General features: G+C 34.8%; 2 protein-coding genes across 2 annotated transcripts in view; one reads left to right on the forward strand and one right to left on the reverse strand.

The window, feature by feature from the left end:
• The window catches only part of LOC134839843 (5'-AMP-activated protein kinase subunit gamma-1-like), a 94,933-nt gene that overhangs the window by 37,397 nt on the left and 34,867 nt on the right, over nucleotides 1-22,669 (reverse strand). The window lies entirely within an intron of this gene.
• On the forward strand, nucleotides 1,167-22,239 carry LOC134838879 (crustacyanin-C1 subunit-like). Its single transcript, XM_063854174.1, has 4 exons — nucleotides 1,167-1,296; nucleotides 5,701-5,892; nucleotides 21,025-21,063; nucleotides 21,975-22,239. The coding sequence occupies exons 1-4, from the start codon at nucleotides 1,167-1,169 to the stop codon at nucleotides 22,121-22,123; spliced, it is 510 nt and encodes a 169-aa protein (XP_063710244.1). The 3' UTR covers nucleotides 22,124-22,239.

Genomic DNA, 22,669 nt, shown 5'->3' on the forward strand with positions numbered 1-22,669 from the left:
CGCTTTTTTGGCTGTGGCCAATTTTTCTTGTGCCGCAGGCAAATTTTTGAAAAAAACCGTTTTTGGAAAATTTTGACGAAAATCGCGTTTTTTTTTGGCGCCCGCTCACCCTCAAAGTTAGTATATATTGGTGCCAAAGACGCCTTTAGAAAAACTTTAGGGTCAGTCGGCCAAAAATGGATTTCCTAAAAAGTACCAAAGGAGGATGCTCTTTTTCCTTACCCCCCGCCCCCCCCCCCCCCACCTGCAAATTTCTTAGAGTAAATTTTTTGTTCACATTTTCGGCTCATTCCAGTTCCCTCTTTCAAATACCGAGTTTTATGTTTGTTTTACGTTTTATTACGGCTAAATGCGTGATTTTACGCTGTAAAGTTAGAAGAACAAATCTGTTCACAGTTGTCGATTTGTTCACCACGCCAAAATTCATTGCATTATGACAACGTTAAATAAGCTTTTCAAAATTGAATTTGAAAGGAGGGGGGAAACTGGAAAAGAGCCACATTTTCGGATTGTTATAAAATTCGGCATACGGACTAGTTAGACTATGACAATCATATTTGGTCTTAATATTCAACCTTGTAAGACCACTCGTTACACCATGAAATCGATGCTTCTGTGAGGTGGAGGAAAAAGGAAAAAGTGCCAGGGGACCCTTTGGGTTGGCAGAGGGTCGAATCCCTAAAAAAACGTCCGCCCCCCTGCCCCCCCCCCCCCTAAATCCGCCCCTGCTTATTTCATTTTATTTTGATTGGATTTTTTGAGTCACGTTTTTAAAGTAAGAAATATCGGGGAATTTTAAACAGTGATTTTTTCTTCAAAGAGCTGAACAGCTTGTATTTTGGTCCTTTCTCTCCTTTACAAATCGTCGTAACACTTAACCTATCTCAACTCAACTTGACTTGTCTAATTTTTTGTTCTAGGCGGGTAAATTGCGACTTAAGATTTTAAAAAGTCATTATGTCAATGTTCATATGCAAAAATTCACCAGTAAATAATCCGCATCAAGAGAAAAATTATTTCATGTCATCAACTTTGAAATAATTATGACATTCAGTTATTGCAAATTTCTAGTGGTGCATGCAATGATGTTTTTTCGAGCATCAGCAGTTGGCTCTAACAGCACTTCAAATGGAACTGGCTTTGAAAAGTGCCCTGAGTATTCAGCAATGGATAACTTCAAACTGGGTTTGTTTGTAGGGATCAAATGGCACCAGATAGCTGCGTACCCTAGTCCTCATACTATTGGCTGTTCATGCCTTGTGAATGAGTATACAGAGCAAAGCTCCAACGAGACAGGTAAATTGTTGATATTCATGCAAACGTTTCGCCTAATTGAGTTTTGAATTGAATGTAATGCACATAAGTTTCGGACGTCATACATATGGTGTCATTGTTTAAATTACAAGCGTCAGGTTTTGAAAGTCGATATTAGTGACACTTACCAGGTAGAAGCACCAATTGATTTTTTGGCCTTGATACTATATTACGTCTCCCAGAGTTCATCATGACGTTTATGATAAATTATATAGATTATTTGGTCTCCTGATAAACTAACGGCTCAGCTTTTTTCTACCAACTTTTACAAATAAAATGTACGTTTGTTTTCTCCCATTGTTATGGAAATTGACATGCGGACTAATTAAGCAATGACAAACACAGAGCTGATTTAAACTATCCAATCAGAACGCGTAAAATCCGTAAATTAAAATGCGTTTTTCTCAAATTGGCTCGAGTTTTGGTGAAAAGTGATGAGGACCAGAATTTAAGCAGAATTAAAAATTTGGCAATTTTCTAGGAGAAATTTGGGCCCAAAATTTTGCCCCTAAAAATTTAGCCCAAAAAACACTGAGAAAATGACATCAAAGTGAGCCTCTTCCGTAGTAAAATCAAGTATTGAGGGATAGAACCTCCAAACAATGGGTGTTTTATTTAGCAAAATTGACATGCTTTGTCTATCAAACTAAAATAAATAAATTTATACAGTTTTTTGGAGGTTATCCTTCTTAAAATTTGTTGGGAGACGCAAGCTTTGAAAAAAATTTCTCTGCAATTGATTCGGTAGTTTTGGCGTAATTTTTGGTTAACTAAAAGTCTAATTTGAAGTACATACGAGGCCAAACTGTGAGCTGGATGGGCGCACAATTCTGTTCCTGTATGTTCCTGGATTCCAAGAACAAGTCTTTGAACATGTTAAATTTTGTCGGAATGATCAAAGCAAATGAAAGAACAAATGGAGCGTCCTTTTTGCGGAAGCACTGACAATCCAAAAAAAGAACAGTTTGGCCTTCTAATATTTCCAGTTTCCCGCCTTCAAATTCAGTTTTGAAAAATCTATTTAACGTTGTCACAATGCAATGAAATTTGGCGTGGTGAACAAATCAAGAATTCTGAACAGATTTGTTCTCCATACTTTACAGTGTAACATCACGCATTTAGCCGTAATAACACGGAAAACAAATATAAAACTCGGTATTTTGAAAGGAGGAAACTGGAAAAGAGCCCATAATAACTGTGTTAAATTTCTGAGCACGTTTAGTTTTCACCACTTCACCTAAACTCAACCCAATTTGAGAAAAATGCGTTTTGAACTTCAAATTTATTGCATTGTGACCGGATTTAAATCAGCATTGTATGTTTAGTCATACTTTTTTTTTGTAAAAACAGTCATTAAACCTTAAAACTGATGGGCTTTTTTTCCTTCCCCCCCCCCACCTGCAAATTTTTACATTTGAAGTTACTGTTCACATTGTTCGATTGTCATGGCAATTGACATGTAAACTAATTACGCCATGACAATCATATTTGGTCTTCATAATTAACCTTCTATAACCACTCGTTAGACCATAAAAAAAGTGTTTGAGTGAGGTGAGGGGGGGAAGGAAAAAGAGCCAACTGATGATGCTCATGCAAGGAGGGACTAGGAGAAATAACTAACGACTCGTTTTCATTCTCCTCCCCCACATGTCAAAATTTCTATTTTCATAGTTGTTCTGTTCACAATAGTTAGTTTGTTCACCATGCCAATGTTCATTGAATTATGACGATGGTGAAAAAATGCGGACAAATTGGATAAAGCTCGATTTAAATTGACTTTTTTGTTACTGAAAATTGTACGGGCTCTTTTCCAGCTTCGGCTCTTTTCCAGTTCCCCCCTTTCAAAATACCGAGTTTAATGTTTGTTTCACGTAAAGTATGAAGAACAAATCTGTTCAAAATTGTCGATTTGTTCACCACACAAAACTTCATTGCATTATGACAACGTTAAATAGACTTTTCAGTATTAAATTTGAAGGGGGGAAGTGGAAAAGAGCCCCAGCTTCTTCCCTTTCAGTATACCGAGTTCTTTGTTTGTTTTGCGTGTTATTACGGCTAAATGCCTGATGTTACGCTGTAAAGTATGATTACAGTTTTCGATTTGTTCACCACGCCAAATTTCATTGCATTTTGACAACATTAAATAAGCTTTTCAAAGTTGAACTTGAAAGGGGGGACTGGAAAAGAGCCACTGTATGAAATTGAAACCAAAAAATGTTACCAAAAATGAACTTTGATTAAAGTAGATTTTTCAGCTACTCTTTTTCATCAGATTGCTTCAATTTTAAATCGTTTCATATCAATTTTTGGTTCTTTTCTACCCCTCAAATTTCAATCTTTGGCTGTTATTTTACCAAGCAAAATTTTTCCCACCATATGTCATTTTTAAGAGTCGATGGAAGTATTGGTCGTGATGTTTTTTTGTTTTTTTTTTAAAAGAAAATTCTTTAAATTTGTTCTGGCTGAAAATTACTTTTCATTTCTTTGAGTTCATTTTCTTTGTTAAAGGCAACACCACTACCGAACAGCGAAAGTCACGAAAAACTTGATCGACTCCTTGTTTCGAAAATGAAATTTAGGCTCTTTTCCAGTTCCCCCCCTTTCAAAATCAATTTTGAAAAGCTTATATAACATTGTCATATGAAATTTGGCGTGGTGAACAAATCGACAATTGTGAACAAATTTGTTCTTCATACGGTACAGCGTAACATCACACATTTAGCCGTAATAACACGTAAAACAAACATAAAACTCGGTATTTTGAAAGGGGGGAACTGGAAAAGAGCCGAAATTTATTTATCGAATTTTCAGCGAAATAAAATTTTTAAATATGGATCCAGTTTTCTCAAGTTAGGTTAATTCAATCAAAAAAGGGCACTTTTCCAGTTTCCCACCCCTCCCCCTCGTAAAATTTTAAATTAAAGCTGTTCAAAAAATGCTCACACGGCATTTTGTATGTAAGATAGGTTGAAAATTGACAGTAGGGAAATTTGTTCACCTGTTCTCTCTGACACGTTTCGGCTCTTTTTCCTTCCCCCCCCCCCTCCTCACACGAGCTTCAATATATATGTGTAACTAGTGGTCTTACGAGGTTGAGTATGAAAACTAAATATTTTTGTCGTGGCCTTATTTGTCCGTATGTAAGTTTTCAATACAATCAGACGATGTGGTCAAAAAATTTACAGGTAAAAATTTGCAGGTGGGGGAAAACGAAAAAGAGCCCACGTTTCAATGCATTTTATGGATCTTTTCCAGTTCTCGCTTTCAAAATACCGAGTTTTATGTTTGTTTTACGAGTTATTACGGTTAAATGCGTAATGTTACGCTGCAAAGTATGAAGAAGAAATCTGTTTAGAATTTGTCGATTTGTTCACCACGCTTAATTTCATTGCATTGCGACAAAAAGCGAACAGTAACTTCGGCTCTTTTTCCTTCCCCCCCCCCCCCACCTCACTCAAACATGATTTTTATGATCTAACGAGTTGTTTCACAATGTTATTTATGAAGACCAAATATGTTTATCATGGCCTAATTAGTCTGCATGGCAATTTTCATGACAATCGGACAAATTGAACAGTAACTTCAAATAAAAAAAATTTGCAGGTGGGGGGAAAAGGAAAAAGAGCCGTAACTTCAAATATAAAAATTTGCAGGTGGGGGGGGGGGGGGTGAAGGAAAAAGAGCCGATTTTTTTCCAACTGTCTGTTGGCTATTTTTATAAACATCACTTTGACGTAAATACCAGCTTTTTCGAACGATAAAGGTTAGAATTTAAAAAAATAGCATTTGATGGGTGGGGCATGTGATGTGATGTGCCTTCTAGCCTACATATGAACAAGTTGACACAAGCAACAAATTACAAGCAATATTGGCTCTTTTTCCTTTTCCCCCCCACCAGCGAAGTTTTAATAGTAAAATTTTGTTCACAACACCGGATTGTTACGAAAATTGGTATGCGGACTAATTAGGCTATGACAAACATATTTGGTCTTCATGCTTAACCTTGTAAAACCACTCGTTACAACATAAAATTGATGTATATGTGAGGTGGGGGGGGGGGGGGGAAGGAAAAAGAGCCGCAATATTTTGCACGTGAGGGTAAAAAACGTCCGAACTTAACCTCACGAAAACCTTGGATCCAGCTCAGGGCTCTCTTTCCTTCCCCCCGACACCTCCCACGACCATCAATTTTATGGTGTAACGAGTGGTTTTACAAGGTTAAAAATGAAGACCAAATCTGTTTGGCACATCCTAGTTAGTCCGCATGTCAATTTTCATAATGATTGGACTTGGTGAACAGTAACTTTACAAGTAAAAAATTGCAGGTGGGGGGAAAAGGAAAATGAGCCCAGCTCAGCTTCGAAATAAATTGTTCCAACATTTCAGGCACTTACTTGTCAGTGAAAATGACCTACATGAAACACAATCGCAGCCAAGAGGCTTCCCTCCCTGCCCTTTACCCGTCCGAGGAGACTAAAGCTCAGTTCATTTATGCGCCAGAGGACAATAACAACCAGTCCAATGTGTTCTACCTGGACATAGACTACGAGGAGTATGCTCTGTCTTACAGCTGCGAGGATACTGGAACCTGATCTAAACTACATTTTATGATTGGATAAATTAAATGTTTTACCAATGTAAAGTATTTAATATTAACCAATCATGATCCATCTAACTAACAACCCACTTATTTGTAAGTGCTGAAGTTACTTGTAATTTCAGCACCAGAGAGATTTGAATTTAACTTAGAAATTAGTTGGACTCTCCCGAGCACTTCAGCAGCCGCAATAAACCAGTATACCCTAGATCTATTGAGCCTAGCAGAGACTAGTTAAACAACCTGAGACTAGATAGTATAAGAGTAAGATTAGGATCGGTATTAGACTAAGAAGTTGCACGAATCTATCCGGCCGAAAATAAGATAGCGTGACGAGCAGACGGTGTACCCTATCCGAAATTACTCTATGAGTTAACCACATCGGTCCTAACTCATCTGGTGCGACCAGTGACGAAACCATCAAGCAAATAGCAGTACGAATCGAAACACTAGTTCGAAAAGCATATTCATTAAATACACATGACTATAAAAACACAAAGATGACAGAAATCTTAATGATGACCTTAACACCACAATTAAGGAAAATAGCAATAAAAAAGAGAGCATCCCATCCTTCTTCAATTCGAGAACCCGATTTAGATTTTCGAAAACTAGTAGACAAATTAGAACAAGCAGAAATCACGATAAAACTAGAAGAAACGGAAAATCTGAAATTACAATACGTTAATAGAATTGAAACGACTCCCACTAATATTAATAATATACAGGAATCAGAGACAGACCTCGTTGAAAAAATCACTGAAATACTCAATATTTATGAAAAGAACCCAAACTTTAAAGGCAAACCATCTTTCAAAAAATGGTGTAATTATTGCCGACGATACGGACATAGTATTTCCGAATGTAGACAAAAACAGCAAGACAATCAAAATAAACCTCAAAAATATAAAGAACCAAATAAATCATTCTATCAATACATGAAAAAAGATCAAAATCTACCGAACAAAACAGTCTACAGCAACAACAGTTCAGGAAAACCACTCCCGAACAATACAAATTATACAAGAAATCAATCACCATATAACTCAAGTTATAGAGGAAGATCACCAGAACGAAGAAACACGCATAATTCATCACAAAATCACTACAATAGACCAAATAGTCGAAATAACTACTCCAGATCACATTCAAATACACAACGATTTGTTTCTAGATCTAATTCCCAATCAAGAAATAACTACTATCCAAACAACCAATCACGAAATTCATCATACAATAGGAATAGAAACTACTCCTATAATCGAAATAGAAGTTATTCAAACAACCGAAACCAGAATTACCCGAACAATCAATCAAGGAATAACTCATATAATAGATCGAACTATAACAGACCAAACAATAATTACCAAAACAGATCGCGAAATAATTCACAAAATCGACACTCAAGTTATAATAATCGTTATAGAAATTATTCCCAATCACCACACCGGAATAATAATAACTATAATAATTCTAATAATCGCCACAGAAGTAGTACACCTAAACATCAAAGACAAATCAATCAAGTACAGTCAAATCCAGAAACAACATCAGACCCTCCAGGTATTGATGACACAGTAACTGATACGTTACACCTCAATCAAATAAACTGTACATCATCAGATTCAGAAAGTGATACTGAAAACACTCTTTCTATCAATATGATAAAAGTCGAAAATGACTATGAATCTGTCATATATGAACAACCCTTTCCATCACACATATATGAAAATCAATCAGAATTTCTTCAAAATTATTACACTACACCCATAAATTCCACACCAACGACGCAAGAAACAAACGAGATTAACACTACAGATCAAACCAATAAAAATACCAAAACAAAATGCTTGAATACAAACCACATTTATCAAAATATACAAAAAGAACAACCCAAAGAAAAAATTTGGACAATACCATTTCTCTTAGAAAGCCCAAGAAATAAAGAATTTCAACCACCAGACCTTGAAATAGATTTTTTAATTGATTCAGGAGCAGAATCAAACATAATAAACATCCCCACATGGAATGAAATAAAAACTTTACACCCAAAGCTAACACCTCTTGAAACCTCCAGTAAGTTAGCAACAGCACAAGGATCAACATTGATAAACTACGGAAAAATCCAATTATTTCTCCTCCCCACCAGAACAATGGAGCAAAGCAAAATTTTAAATAAGCCATTTAAACAAATATTCCATATCACTGACATTAAATATAATATCATTGGAATACCATTTATTTCGAAGTATATACCAACAATTAACATACTAAATAGTAAAATATTAATCAAAGATAAAAATACAAAAACAAAAGAAACATCCTTAACATTTTTTCAAAGATTAAATAAACAACCACCATTCTTTTCAAAATTCTACCCGATATTTAACCAACAAAGGAAACACCTAAAACCACTATCAGGAAATATCTATAATTTTTCAATCAAACAAGTTCACCAATATGATAAAGAACAAAACAAACAAAAATTTTATATGTCAGAATTTGAATTCAAACCTATTCACAAATTTTTCAAAATCACAATCTCATCCATAAAATATTTGAAAAATTCGAATTCCGATATCATTTCCTTACATGTCTATAACAACACACCTTACCAAGTAACATTACCTTTAGGACTTTTAGGATATTGTGAAACCAACGCTACAATATCACCAATACACGAAAAAGCCTATCGCGTAAATAATATACTCCAATTACTAGATATTTGCCAATCTACAATTCTTAATGAAGAATTATCTATAAATAATATAATAAGTAACGAAAACAGAAATACGGATTATTTCACAAAAACTCCATATTTCAAACCTACATTCAACATAAGTAACTACACAGAGGACCAACAAAAATTTTTAACAATGTTTAATTTCCAACATTCACAAATAACACAAGACGAATTCGAAAAGTTAGCCAAACAGCTAATTGAATATTCATCAGTCTATGCAACATCAAAATTCGATGTTGGAAAAATCAGTTCATCACTACATCTCCCGTTAAAACCAGACGCAGTTTTCAAAAAACAGAGAGCAAGTAAAGTACCAATTCACTTACATGATAAAGTAAACAGATTACTCGATATTTTAGAACAATACAACATTATATCACCAGTTAATAAAGAAGAACAACCAAAAGGGAACAAATTTATCAACCCCGTTATCATTCTAGCTAAAGGAGAATCATTAAAAATCGTTCTCGATGCTAGATACCTCAATTCACTTATAGATGAATCAAAATGTAATTGGCCCATTGAACCAATACAAGTTATTTTAACAAAAATAAACGGCAAATACTTTACAACCGCCGATATGAATAGTGCATACAATCAAATGCCACTAGATGAACAATCACGACGTTTAACACAATTTGTTATCGGAAACCAACAATATGAATTCAACCGCTTATTCTATGGAATATCCATAGGACCAGCAGCATTTTCAGCTTTTATGAGCAAAATTTTTAGACCACTGATACTCAAGAAAAACGCAATCACCTATTTAGACGATGTTTTTATGCAATCACAAACAAAAGACGAGATGTTCAATGTTTTAGAAAAATATCACCAAATACTTCAGAACGAAAATCTGAAGGCCGCCCCCGATAAATCACACTTCTTTTTGACAAGAGTTAAATTCTTAGGACATAATATAGAAAGAAAAACAATCACTCCATTGAAATCACGCATTGACGCTATTCAAAAACTTCAACCACCAACAAATAAAAAGAAAATCCAAGAATTTCTTGGAATGTTAAACTTTTTAAGTAAATATGTTTATAAAATGCAATTATATCTACGACCATTTTATAACATCCTTAGACAACAAAATAATTTTGAATGGAACACAGAACATCAAACACGATTTGAAGAAATAAAGAAACTTTTAACTGAACAAATTTCAAACACAATTCCAGATTCAAATCAACCATTTTATGCAATGTGCGATGCTTCGAACTTTGGCATCGGTGCAGCACTATTACAATCACATAATGGTACAAATAAAATGAACCTCATATCAGCAAATTCTCGATTATTCACTCAAGCAGAGCTACGACTCTCAACTCTAATGAGAGAATGTACAGCCATAATATATACACTGACAGAATATGAATTTCTGATACTTGGATCAAAACATCCAACAGTTCTATTCACAGACCATAAACCAATCATCTTTCTCTTTACACAAAAATCTAACCCAAACCACCGAGTTTACAGATTTCAACTAATTCTAATGAAATTTCCAAACTTACATATAGTTTGGACTGCAGGAAAAAATCTTGCATTACCAGACACCTTAAGTCGAAATACACCACCTGAATTACTTACACGAAAAACAACAGTTGAAATACCCAAAAACATAAAATTCTACCTTGCAGAAAACGAAACATCACCCCGATTGGAATGCAAATATGCAGTAAAAACTGATATTGAACAATCACAAATAAATAATTTACAACATTTCCCACTTTATTTAGATTGTCAAAATAATCATTATGAAGTTGATTTACTTGGAACATCAACTTTCAAACCAATCCCATATTCTCAATGGATAAAAAATAACACCCAACAAAAACGAACAAAACAACACCCGCTTAAGAAAGACCATTTTCCACTAATTGAAAAAGAAGATTTAACTGATAAAATAAATTTATCAGGACCACAAACAAATGATTCAAAATACACAATAAATCAAGTTTTTGACCTTCACGACCCACTTGATACAATACCCTTATCTAAATTAGAAATCGAAAACATTTTTCTCCCCCCAACAGAAATAATTACAATTTCAACACTGAAACAATATTAAAACCTTGACCCAGTAATTCGACAACTGAAATCATGGCACAAATATAAAACTAAACCTATCAAAGCAGATTCAACCATTCTAGGAAACAAAACACTCCTCCGATACTTTCGCAAATTTAACAACACAACAATTAACGAAAATACAGACCTTTTAGAGTATAACCTGAATGAATCTACAGTTCCATGTCTCCCTTTAAGTATGATTCTTATAGCTTTTAATATTTCACATACACAAAATATTAAAGGACACTCTGGATCAGAAAAAACATATTCAAATTTTATACAAAACTTTTATTTCCCAAATGCACCAATTTGGATAAAAGTACTATGCAATGACTGTATAGTATGTCAACTAAATAAACCTTACCCAAATCAAAAACAAATAGCACAAAAACAAGATTTTAAAGGACAAAGTTTGTACTTTAATCATCGTATCTCATTTGATACTAAAGGACCAATTTCACCCTCATCAGAAGGAAACTCCTACATTATGGTAATTGTTGACGCATTTACACATTATGTAGCACTTAACCCAGTACCACATTGTAACGCTTATTACGCTTACACAACACTCTATGAACACTGGATAGCAAAATTCGGACTACCAGAAATTTTAGTTACAGACAACGGTACAGAATTCATAAATAATGAAATTATCACACTATGTCATTTATATAACATTAAACACAAACCACGTACATCTCATGCACCTTGGACAAACGGCTTAGTCGAAGGTATGAACCGTTCATTACAAGAATATCTTAGATGTATCATCAACGGAAATGATACAAAATATACCGAATGGTCAGCAGATGTAAAATTATTTCCCTTAGCGTATAATTCACAAATTACGACAACTTTAGGAATGTCACCATACGAAATGGTTTTTAACCAAAAGCCACGCAAACCAATAATGTTTACAGCAAATTCTCATAAAAACGCACAAGGTTATTGTCAACCAAATAAAGACTCAATTTGTTATAACCTACCTTTACATACACACGATGAAGATCATTTTCATCACCCACAAATTCTTAAACTAGCCTCCGGTACACACACCGAATGGATTCTAAATAGAGATAAAAAACACAATGAAATTTATCAAAAAATAACAAAAAAGTTATTACAAAGACAAAACATTAATGAACAAATCAATTCACGTTTTACACCAGCTTCCGAATTAAAAATTGGAACATTTGTTTTAATACCTAATTTTAATACTCAAAAAGGAATTTCTAAAAAATTACAACCCCTTCGAAAAGGACCATACCAAATAATTGCAAAACCCACTGATGTCACATATAAAATTACCGACTCAAACAAAAAAGAAATCGTTCAACATCGAAACAACCTATTACCTTATTACCCAAAAGAATACGCACTCCGCGAATTAACTCAATTATATTCTTTCACAGGATTAAAAATCATTCAAAATGAACCACATCTGAAAAACACAGAACAAAATGATAACCCCACCGAAAATCAAAACACAAAACCAACCGCCACCAAAAACAATACACAAAACCATAAAGAATCTCCAAAACAAAGAAAAAATAGAAAAATGACCGAACAAATAATACCCCAAGAACAAATCGACAAATCAGAAAATAGAAAAACAACAAGACTCCGAAATCAACCACGTAAAAACTATAAAATATTCATCCCCAATCTAAAATTTTAAAGAAAGTGGAATTTCAAAAGTAATTTTAACATTATACTTCACTATCTTGAAACCTTCGAATTATTTTTCATTTACATTTTTCAAAATAACATGCTGACAAGTACGTAATGATTCTAGTTCAAAATAGACCAATAGGATTCATCCAATCCGTCACTTTCTCTAACTCAAACTAAGACCAATTAGACGAATCATATAGAACTCCAGGCACATCTATAACTATAACTTTACGACCTCCAGGTCAAAAATAAGCAAACCACTCCAAATTGACAACTAAAATAAATATCACCATAATACCGTACCCCTCCCTTATCTAATAACCCAAAGATCAACAATATTTCCCCAACTCAGACCACGAATACCCCCAAAACAAATTTGTTAACTTAGCCTAAAGTAACAAAATGAACATTTTAATTAGCCTAAAGTATAAAAATCTCACCATACCCCGGATCATTTGACAAACAAAAATAAAGAAAACGACGACCTCCCGATCACCATGAAAATTGCCCCCAACAATTTTTTACAAAACTCAACCCACTTGTCAAAAAACTAATAAATAATCCGACCACACTTGAAAATCGCCTCAAACAGCAAAAAATATTCGACCAAGAGATCATTTCTTAAATGCTCTTCTCTCAATCAGTTACTCAAATACTCATAAATCTTAAACATTTTTTACAATACTTGAAACCTTTATAATATTTCTTTTTGATATACTTGAATCTTTTCTAATAATCCTAATCATTTTTTGTAACATTTTTTTAATTTTCTACACTATACTCGAACTATTCCTCCAACTTTCCAAAACCCTTGATTATATCCACAGGTACGATTTATACAACTTGTCTAAATGATACGAACAATTTTCAGTAGAACTGATATTTTTTTATTGTTTGTAATTTTCATAACATTTTTATCATCCCTCATTTTGACAATATGTAAATGTATAAAGAAAGCAATCTTCACATTTGCCCTAGCAACAATCCTTCTAATTCTTTTTTTGGAAGAATACTATAATAAACATAAACCTTCCCACTAAAGTAACAATTCAAAAATCCATCAAAAATTGCTACCCAACAGTCACAGAATCAGTCTTCACCGACATCATCCCAAGATAACCAAACACCACCTTCAACTACTCAAAATCCTCAAACATCTACACGAATTTCTTTTCAAGACAATCCATACACTTTTGAAGAACGACATGCTCGTTTATCAGAACCACTAGAACCAGTTCAACGACAAGCACCTTTAAGCGAACCAACATATAACCTATACCCAACACTACCACAAGAACTAAATAGAATAAGAAATTCTAGTCAAAACCAAAATACAGTCGAAATAAATAGACAAATTATACATCCTCGACGAAACAGAAATTTTCAAACTCCCCGAGTTCATTTTGATATACCTCAATCCCCATCACAAAACACTCCAGAAAACCCCATTGGTATATTACCAGAAACCCCTACGCTTCTTTCACAACGTAGCACCTCAAGCCTACCATCAGATTACTTAGGTTCAACACCAACATCTGAGCAAATACGTGAAAATCCTTTCAACCCTACAAACCAAACATCACGATTTCCATATTGGACTACACATTCATTTACACAAGGTGAACCAAATTTAGTCAATGACCCGATAGATATTTCTACGGATACAACAACATCCTCATCACTACCAGAAACATTATCACTACCATCAACACCATCAATAAGCAAGATTTCACCACCACCTTTTAACTTAAATTTTCCAAATAATCTCGACGCCAGATATCGAGAACAATCATCAATAAATATTCCTTTAAGACTAGATTGGAATACATTTACAGCACCTCCACCACTATTTGGACAACATCAAGAAAGTAACCGCCTTCATAACTGGGCACTTAATAGATTACAATATCGCCAAGATATTCACAACGATATCCGTGATCACAATATTCAAATACTCCAACAAAACAGTTTACAATTAAAGTTTGAAATCACAGTTAAGTTAAATAATATTACCCAACATCCCTACCCATTAAATCCACCTAACATAACAGCTCAATCACTACCATCACCGTTTATAACTACTGAAGTAATATACAAATACGACAGATATACCAAAAACACAATTGGCTACATTACATTTTATAATCCATACTCAGGATTATCATACACATGTATATTCTAAAATTATTAATTTTTCTCCAACTCCTTTTTCTAGTAATCTCAAATCAAAACATAAACCCTTCTCCTCGTACAGGACCACAAGATTTATTAGTAACACATTACGATTGTGAAGAAAATGAACAAAAAACACTACATAAATATGCAATAAATCAAGTATCACAATGTGAAACAGAACCACAAGCTATAGAAACCACAGATGTAATAGCAACACTCTATTCAAAAGCCCGAGCAACAACAGTTACAGGTTATAAATTCACAGCAACATTTTCCGAAAAGAAAGTACACTGTTCACAAGTCTCGAACGGAAACAAAAACCGACTTGACCATGAATCATTCTATCAAAGTAATATAGAACGTCTTTTACATCTCAATCCCGACGATTGTAAAAATGAATTACTTAGACTAAACATCACACGAAATAAAAACTCCCAAAGAAAGTTAGTTAATTTTCAAGTTTTTCCAGACTCTGTACATCAATCACAACTTGAAAGACACCAAGGACATATAAAACTAGACGAAAAATACCCGTATAACGGCGCACACGGACGATTAACCTATGACCTACACGATAAACATTGGATACCACACATTGGTATAAATGACCCATCAAACTGCAAAGCAGACACAAAAAATAAAGGATACCAAGAAATAATGTTTTTTGATTGGAAAATACAACTCGAAAAAATACAACTAACACGAGATTTATCAGATAATACAATGATCTATCAAGGAATCCGATTACCTTGTAAAAATGATCAAGGTTATTGCGACCCTACAACGAGAACACAAGCAACAATTGTTTGGTTCCCCGAAGATACATGTACAACATTTCAAGTAGCAAAAATACACGCTCGTATGATAAAATTTCACGAAAAATATTTTATACAATCAATTCCATATGAACAAGTCCATCCATCACGAAAACTAAGTTCTAATTTTAGAAACATAGACAATATAGAAAATAAATTGACACGTTTTCAAATATATCAAGAAACAGAACTTGCATGTAAATACAGGAATCCACTTCACAGAACACAATACTCTGAAATATTAGTTGAATACGAAAAAGGATTCGACATGACCACTGGAAAAGTAAAAATCGACCCATATGCCACAGGTCATCCTCCAAACGAAGGAACATCCTATATACCAGTTAATTTTGAAAAAAGCAACGGACAACCTGGTGGACATCTAAAACCCCATGACACCAGAAGCACACGCTTACAAGAATTATCACTAATGAATACTACATATTTCGGTAATATCCACTATGATATTCATTTAGATATGAAACTAGATTATACAATTAGCCGAATTTTTCAAGAAATGTCACTCTCCGAATTAGAAACACTACACCAACTATGCGAATTAGAACGAACACAAATATTACAATCACTTGCACTAGCAGTATTAAAAATACCCTATGCAGGATACTTATTATCTGGAAATAGATCAAATTTTTTAGACTATGAAGGAAACATCTTATGGTTTTATACTTGTACTAAAAAAGTATCACCACTATACGTTTTTGAAGATAAACGATGTTATAAAAGAATCCCTATCTTTTATAAGAATAAAGTACATTTCGTGGATACACTTTCACGAAGAACCTATTTCTGGGATACCGCAGTCCCATGTGGATCAGAAAACAGCCACAATGTAGTACAACTAAACCCTGATGAAAATAAATATTATCTTCTCACTCCATATCCCACATTAATGCAATCACTCAAAAAATTTTCACCAGAAAGCATTCGCGCTATTGCTCGAAACCCAAATATAGACTTACAATCAATAGGAATCTATTCAAAATCAGATATTCAACATCACATTAGAACACAACAATTCCAAGAATTATTAACACAAATGGACACTATACAAAGACAATCAATAGACCAAAATTTACGCAAACTTGCAGAAACCGCAGGATTTGCCGATATCTACACGCAAGACTATAGCGGATATTTTAAAGACATTAAAGATTACATATATCTAAACGGTGAAAAATACCGTCCCCAAGATATATCACCAATTAACATTTTTAGCTTTGTTACACTCAAAAATGAGATCCTCGATTTTCTAGGATGGCCCTACTACATCTTAGAAAAATTGACTATTTTATACGCAATGTTTAACTTTATTGGATTTCTTTTCTCACTTTTAAAAGGAATCTACAACACATGTGCTATACACACACAAGTAAACAGACAAGCAAGCGTAGCACGCATACTCTTTGCAGGATTTTTTGGAATCTTTTCTACATCTATAAACAAAATTCTTTTAGACGCACAAATAAAAGAATATAACACAAAAATAGCAACACGACAAAATACATACGACGAAGAACATAACAATATAGACATAACGCCAACGGCACCACAATTACCACCCCTACCAAATAACCATCCACTATCCCTAGTCCCACGAAATTTTCGAAATTTAGCCATCACACATAATCCAAATTTTCGACTCAATACATCACAAAGTCCCATCCAACATATAATGACACACCAGTCACAAGATGATAATACTTATGAACAAATTATTGAACAAACCCATACCACCGCTTTTCAGTCTCAAAATAATCATTTTTTTAGCCCACGATGAGCCGCCAACTTGGATCACTACACCGATCAAATTCCCACCCAACCAATCTTACCTCTCCAATCCCAATAATACCACTTTTTGCTTTTCCGCCACCCGACTTTTCACCTAGTAAGGTAACATCAGGCATGAATTCCGACACTAATTCACACATCTCAGTTTTATATTCCATCTCACAACTCAATAACCCGAATATAGAAACCCCCGATGAATTTGCCGACTCAGAACCATCCCCATCCAATAATTTTCATAACTCTTCTAATTTTTCTCAACCCCCTTTTCAACCCATATTATCCAATAACCCTGACCCAATCACTCCCACACCCTCTTATGCTTCCCAAGTTACCCCAACCTACTCCTCATACCATTCTGACCAATCATCTCATTCTCCAGACACCCCCCGAATCTCCCCAGAGCTAGATAATTTGATTACCCTTCAACAACAACCCTACCACCTTAATACCCCAACCATAAACCAAATCTCCTCCACAATAAATTCATCCAACCCCCCTACCCCTACACCCTCTTCAAATTATACTGAATCATTAGCACCATCATCCACATCAACTGAATCTTCACTCAACACTAATAGAGCTTACCGCACTTTTAAAAGAAAGTTCCCCAACCATCCTTTCCCAGCAAAACCAGGAACAGCCCGTGAATACATCAACCACCCCAAGCATACTAACACAAAAGAATTTTTAGCCATCACCTTACCCTCATTCCCACAATACACCTTAAACACCCCCCACGACACTAACGAAACACGCAACTTTGTAGATGAATACGTTTTAATGCCCACTCTCTCTTGGACCTCATATTATCATTTTACTAACCCTCTTTGCTTACCTTTATCTAACACTCACATCGATATAGAGCGAAATACGGACATGCTATATCGACTCACTACACCACTAACCGCTAGACAATTTACTTACGTTGGATATAAAAAATCACTAAAAACACACACTGCACCTAGAGCTAACGAATATACACTCGAATACTATGATCACAACATCATCAGAGCTAACCAAGATCAATTCTTAGACGACGATCGCTTCGCTAATCCACAAATTACCGAGAAATTTTTCATCAAGACACCATATACATTCACACTAAACATCTTCGACCGAAAGTTTGATCACATTATTTCAGAAGCACTAACAGACACACAAGCATACGAAAGTTTTAAAGAACGCTTCCAAATATTTTCACTAACCTTTCATTTCCTTGCACCACACGAAAGAGATTTACACTGCTCACACGATATTATGTTGCGCACTAAACAAACCCACACATATAGTTATTATCGCTTCATCCAAAATCACTTTGACCTACACACACCCTCTAGACAACCACACCATCGTTTTCAATTCATTAATTCCAAATACACTTCACCATTTTTCCTAAATTTCACATATTGTATTAAAGACACTAACCTCCATGGTATTCTTCGTAATTATGACCCCATAACCCAAATGTACATCTTCTGTCCCATCACCAAGACCTTCAACGCCGAAGAATCCCGACCCTTCCTTATCCCGCACGAGTTTGTACAACCTATAGAAATCCCAATTTTAGAATTCATCCACAACACTAAATTTAATCACAAATTATATAACTTAATCCAAAACACACCTTATGAGTTTGCAGTAGGCACTGAAGAACTAACCACTATTAAGGCACTTCAATTGCTTTGGCCACTGCTTCAGACTAAAAATATCATCCGCATTCTAGCTAAACTACTAACAACTTCAGAACTAATTCACGACATCTTCCCCCACGGTTTTTTCCCCGACGACTAACAGGTAAGTATGAATTAAGTAAATATTACTAACTAATTACAGTATTAAAAACTCACCATTCTTTATTCATGTTTTCCTTAGATTTTTAGCTTTCATCCGACAATCACCTACAAAAACCACAAAAGAAACAATAAAAATCACAATTTTCATCAAACAATTTTAAAATTCTATTAATCTCTTACACTTATAAATTTCTAAATTTAATATCAATGCAGTAAATTCATCTATAATATTTTCCCCCAAAGCAGTAAATCTAATTATGATGAAAATTTGTATCTTAATATTCCCCCATGACTAGCAGTAAATTTCTAAATTCTATGTAGTAAATTAAATAAATGCAAATGCAGTACTAACCTTTTGGAATTTTCATTTATTCGCACAGAAATTCTATCCACACTCGCACAGCTCGCCCACGAAGAATTGTTTAAAATAATGAATTTCAGTTTCAAGTTTTCACACTCAACAATTCTAACATAAAATAACATGTTTCAAATTTTCCTTTAACCCGGTTGGAAAGGAATCACATACTAAACAAAACTAACCAACGCAGCTTACTAAATACCACAAATCATAGAATAACAGCATGACTTAGAAAAGGAAACCAACGGTACCCAAACCGGATTAACCCAGTTTAAAACTGGATAATTTATTCTTTTGAAGACTATTACAAAGTCTTAGAAAGAAATAATAAAACACAAAAAAGTCGAAAGACAAACCCATACCACAAACAATTTGCTTTTTGGAAAAAGTACATAACCAACAAGACATAAGTAAGACCACAACAAACCCAACATAAAACGTTGTCACATAACAGGACCCCTCACAAAAACCGCATGAAATCATACTCCCACTCCTGGCCTAACCCACCAGGAAGGACGTCCTGAGCATGCTCTATAGCCGGCCTAACCCACCGCGCTACATCCACGCTTTGTGACCACACCTCTATTTTTAATAAGAGCTACTCAAGGGTGAGTAACTCTTCAAAATAACCGAACTAAAACAAAAAGCTTTTGTGAAAACAACTAACTAAAATCATTATTAAAAAATATTAAACTAATAAAAGTTTTATAAAATGTAAAATCACATGATGCAATATATAGATCAGAATACAACACCAAGGACGAACATCAAAAGACAAGACGACCCCACTACACTCGAGAGAGAATGACCAACTACAATCGATATGCCGCTCACAATCACAACTCAAAGGATTTAGAGTACGACTTGACCTCGCAGAAAAGGACTTCATTGAACTAGACCAATGACCACCTCGATGTTCAAGTATACGTACAGATCCGAGTAACCAGGCATCCCCTCCACGCACAATCTCCACGCCATTCCCAAGCTAGATCAGACACAAAAGAAGTTCTCCACGAAGAACAGAAAAACCTGACATAGCCAACCATTCTGAAATCAGATTTGAGTTTGTTGCGAAGACTTAGTCGTTGTCACAAGAAGAACACAACGTCTTATGTCTCTAACTCCAGCTTCCTGGAACTTCCCTAACAAAAGAGGAAACGGAGGAAAATTATGATGTTCGCCAAAAACAAACGTCCATCATCCATCCTTCGAATTGCAGAAGAACTATTCTAAAAAACTCTGTAAAACCCGGATGGGTGGAACCTGATCTAAACTACATTTTATGATTGGATAAATTAAATGTTTTACCAATGTAAAGTATTTAATATTAACCAATCATGATCCATCTAACTAACAACCCACTTATTTGTAAGTGCTGAAGTTACTTGTAATTTCAGCACCAGAGAGATTTGAATTTAACTTAGAAATTAGTTGGACTCTCCCGAGCACTTCAGCAGCCGCAATAAACCAGTATACCCTAGATCTATTGAGCCTAGCAGAGACTAGTTAAACAACCTGAGACTAGATAGTATAAGAGTAAGATTAGGATCGGTATTAGACTAAGAAGTTGCACGAATCTATCCGGCCGAAAATAAGATAGCGTGACGAGCAGACGGTGTACCCTATCCGAAATTACTCTATGAGTTAACCACATCGGTCCTAACTCAATACTGTGTTTGGGAGATATGAATACGCCGCCATTTACTGTGAGTCTTCAACCAGATTGGTTTATTGGGATAATTCGGGGCTCTTTTTCACTTTCCCCTCATATTTCAATTTCAGTTGTTAAAGCCATGATAACATGTAAGACAACTAAGAAAATGGGAATTTTGAAATGCTGCGGGGAAAGCTGAAAAGAACCTACTTCGATTAATTGGGGTTCTTTTCAATTAGTAATATCAAATCATTATAATCATTTTTTGAGCGGGGAACGTCCCCTTTCTCGGGGACTCGACCCGCTGACTTTTAAAAGGGTCCCCCATGTGGTACTATTTTAGTACATTCGTTTTGGCCGACCAACCCTAAAAACTTTTCTAAGGGAGTCTTTGGTGCCAGTATATACTAACTTTGATAAGAACGCGCCGAAAAACGAAAACTTTCCAAAAAGGGCATCTAAACATCTTTTTTGGCCTGTTTGTTTAAATTCTAAACCCCATTAATTTTTTTTTTGAAATCTACAGTGCTGATTATAATTATCCGGACAAAACGCACAAAGTTTGAAATTTCAAAAGTGTTTTTCTTAAGCTGGGTTAAGATTAGACCAAAATGAAGAGAAAAAAAATAGCTTAGAATTTCACCATAATTAATATGGTGCAATTTTTTCCTCGAAATTTTTAACCAAAATTTTGCCCCAAAGTTTTATCAAAAGAAGCATATTACACCACCCAACACAGTTTTAGAAGGTTAAGACTTCCGTGACGTCACGCGTTTAGCCACAACTGCATGCGTCGTAACAACAACTCGTAAAACAACTGTAAAAATAGAAAATAGAAAAGATGGGGGAAGAGATTGGAAAAGAACCTGGTTTGGGAGAGCTCAAAAAATCAATTTGCTCGACCTAAAATATTTGAATGTTATCTATTGAACAGCTACAATAGTTGACTATCGATTTTTTCAGCTCGGACTGATACACTTGCCGACGAAGTATTTGACATGCTGAAGGGGAAGCTGGAAGACATTGGATCAGACATGTCAAAGTTCAGAGAGCCACAACACGAAGGATGTCCGACCGAGAACAAAACTGAATTAAGCGCAGCTGAAATTTGAGAGCAGAGCAGGAAAAAATTGATCAGTAGCAAGTTACAAAAAATAGACCACCTAGCGCAACAATACGAGAGATTACGATGGATATGAATACTACTATTTTAAGTTCGTACGATGTAAGCTTCAATAATTCATATTTAATAATAACACAAGCAATAAAGTTCTAAATTGCATTTTCGGCAAGTAGCACAGAATATTTTGACCACAGATTGGAAAAAAAAATAGAAAAAAGTCAAGTCAAAACTTAATGGTAAAATGAGAGGGTAAAAGAGAAAAGGTTCAATAATCGCACAAAAATTACGGTATTCATGACTCAGGAAACAGTTACAGCCCGGGTTGAAGTCACAGAGAAAATCAGTACTTCTCCAGTAATGTTTTAGAAAAATATCATTTCTGCATCAAAAATTGTATAAAAAAATATCAAAAATGTTTAAAATCACCGTAATGTTATAGTTGATTGCTGTCGCTGATAATAGATCTATGATTGATGTTGTAAAACCAGAAAAAACGAGTCGCAGTTATTCCTTCCGACAAGTTTTTACGCTTGAG

The sequence above is a fragment of the Symsagittifera roscoffensis genome, chromosome 2 (genome assembly GCF_963678635.1).
Source record: "Symsagittifera roscoffensis chromosome 2, txSymRosc1.1, whole genome shotgun sequence".
NCBI lineage: Eukaryota > Metazoa > Xenacoelomorpha > Acoela > Convolutidae > Symsagittifera > Symsagittifera roscoffensis.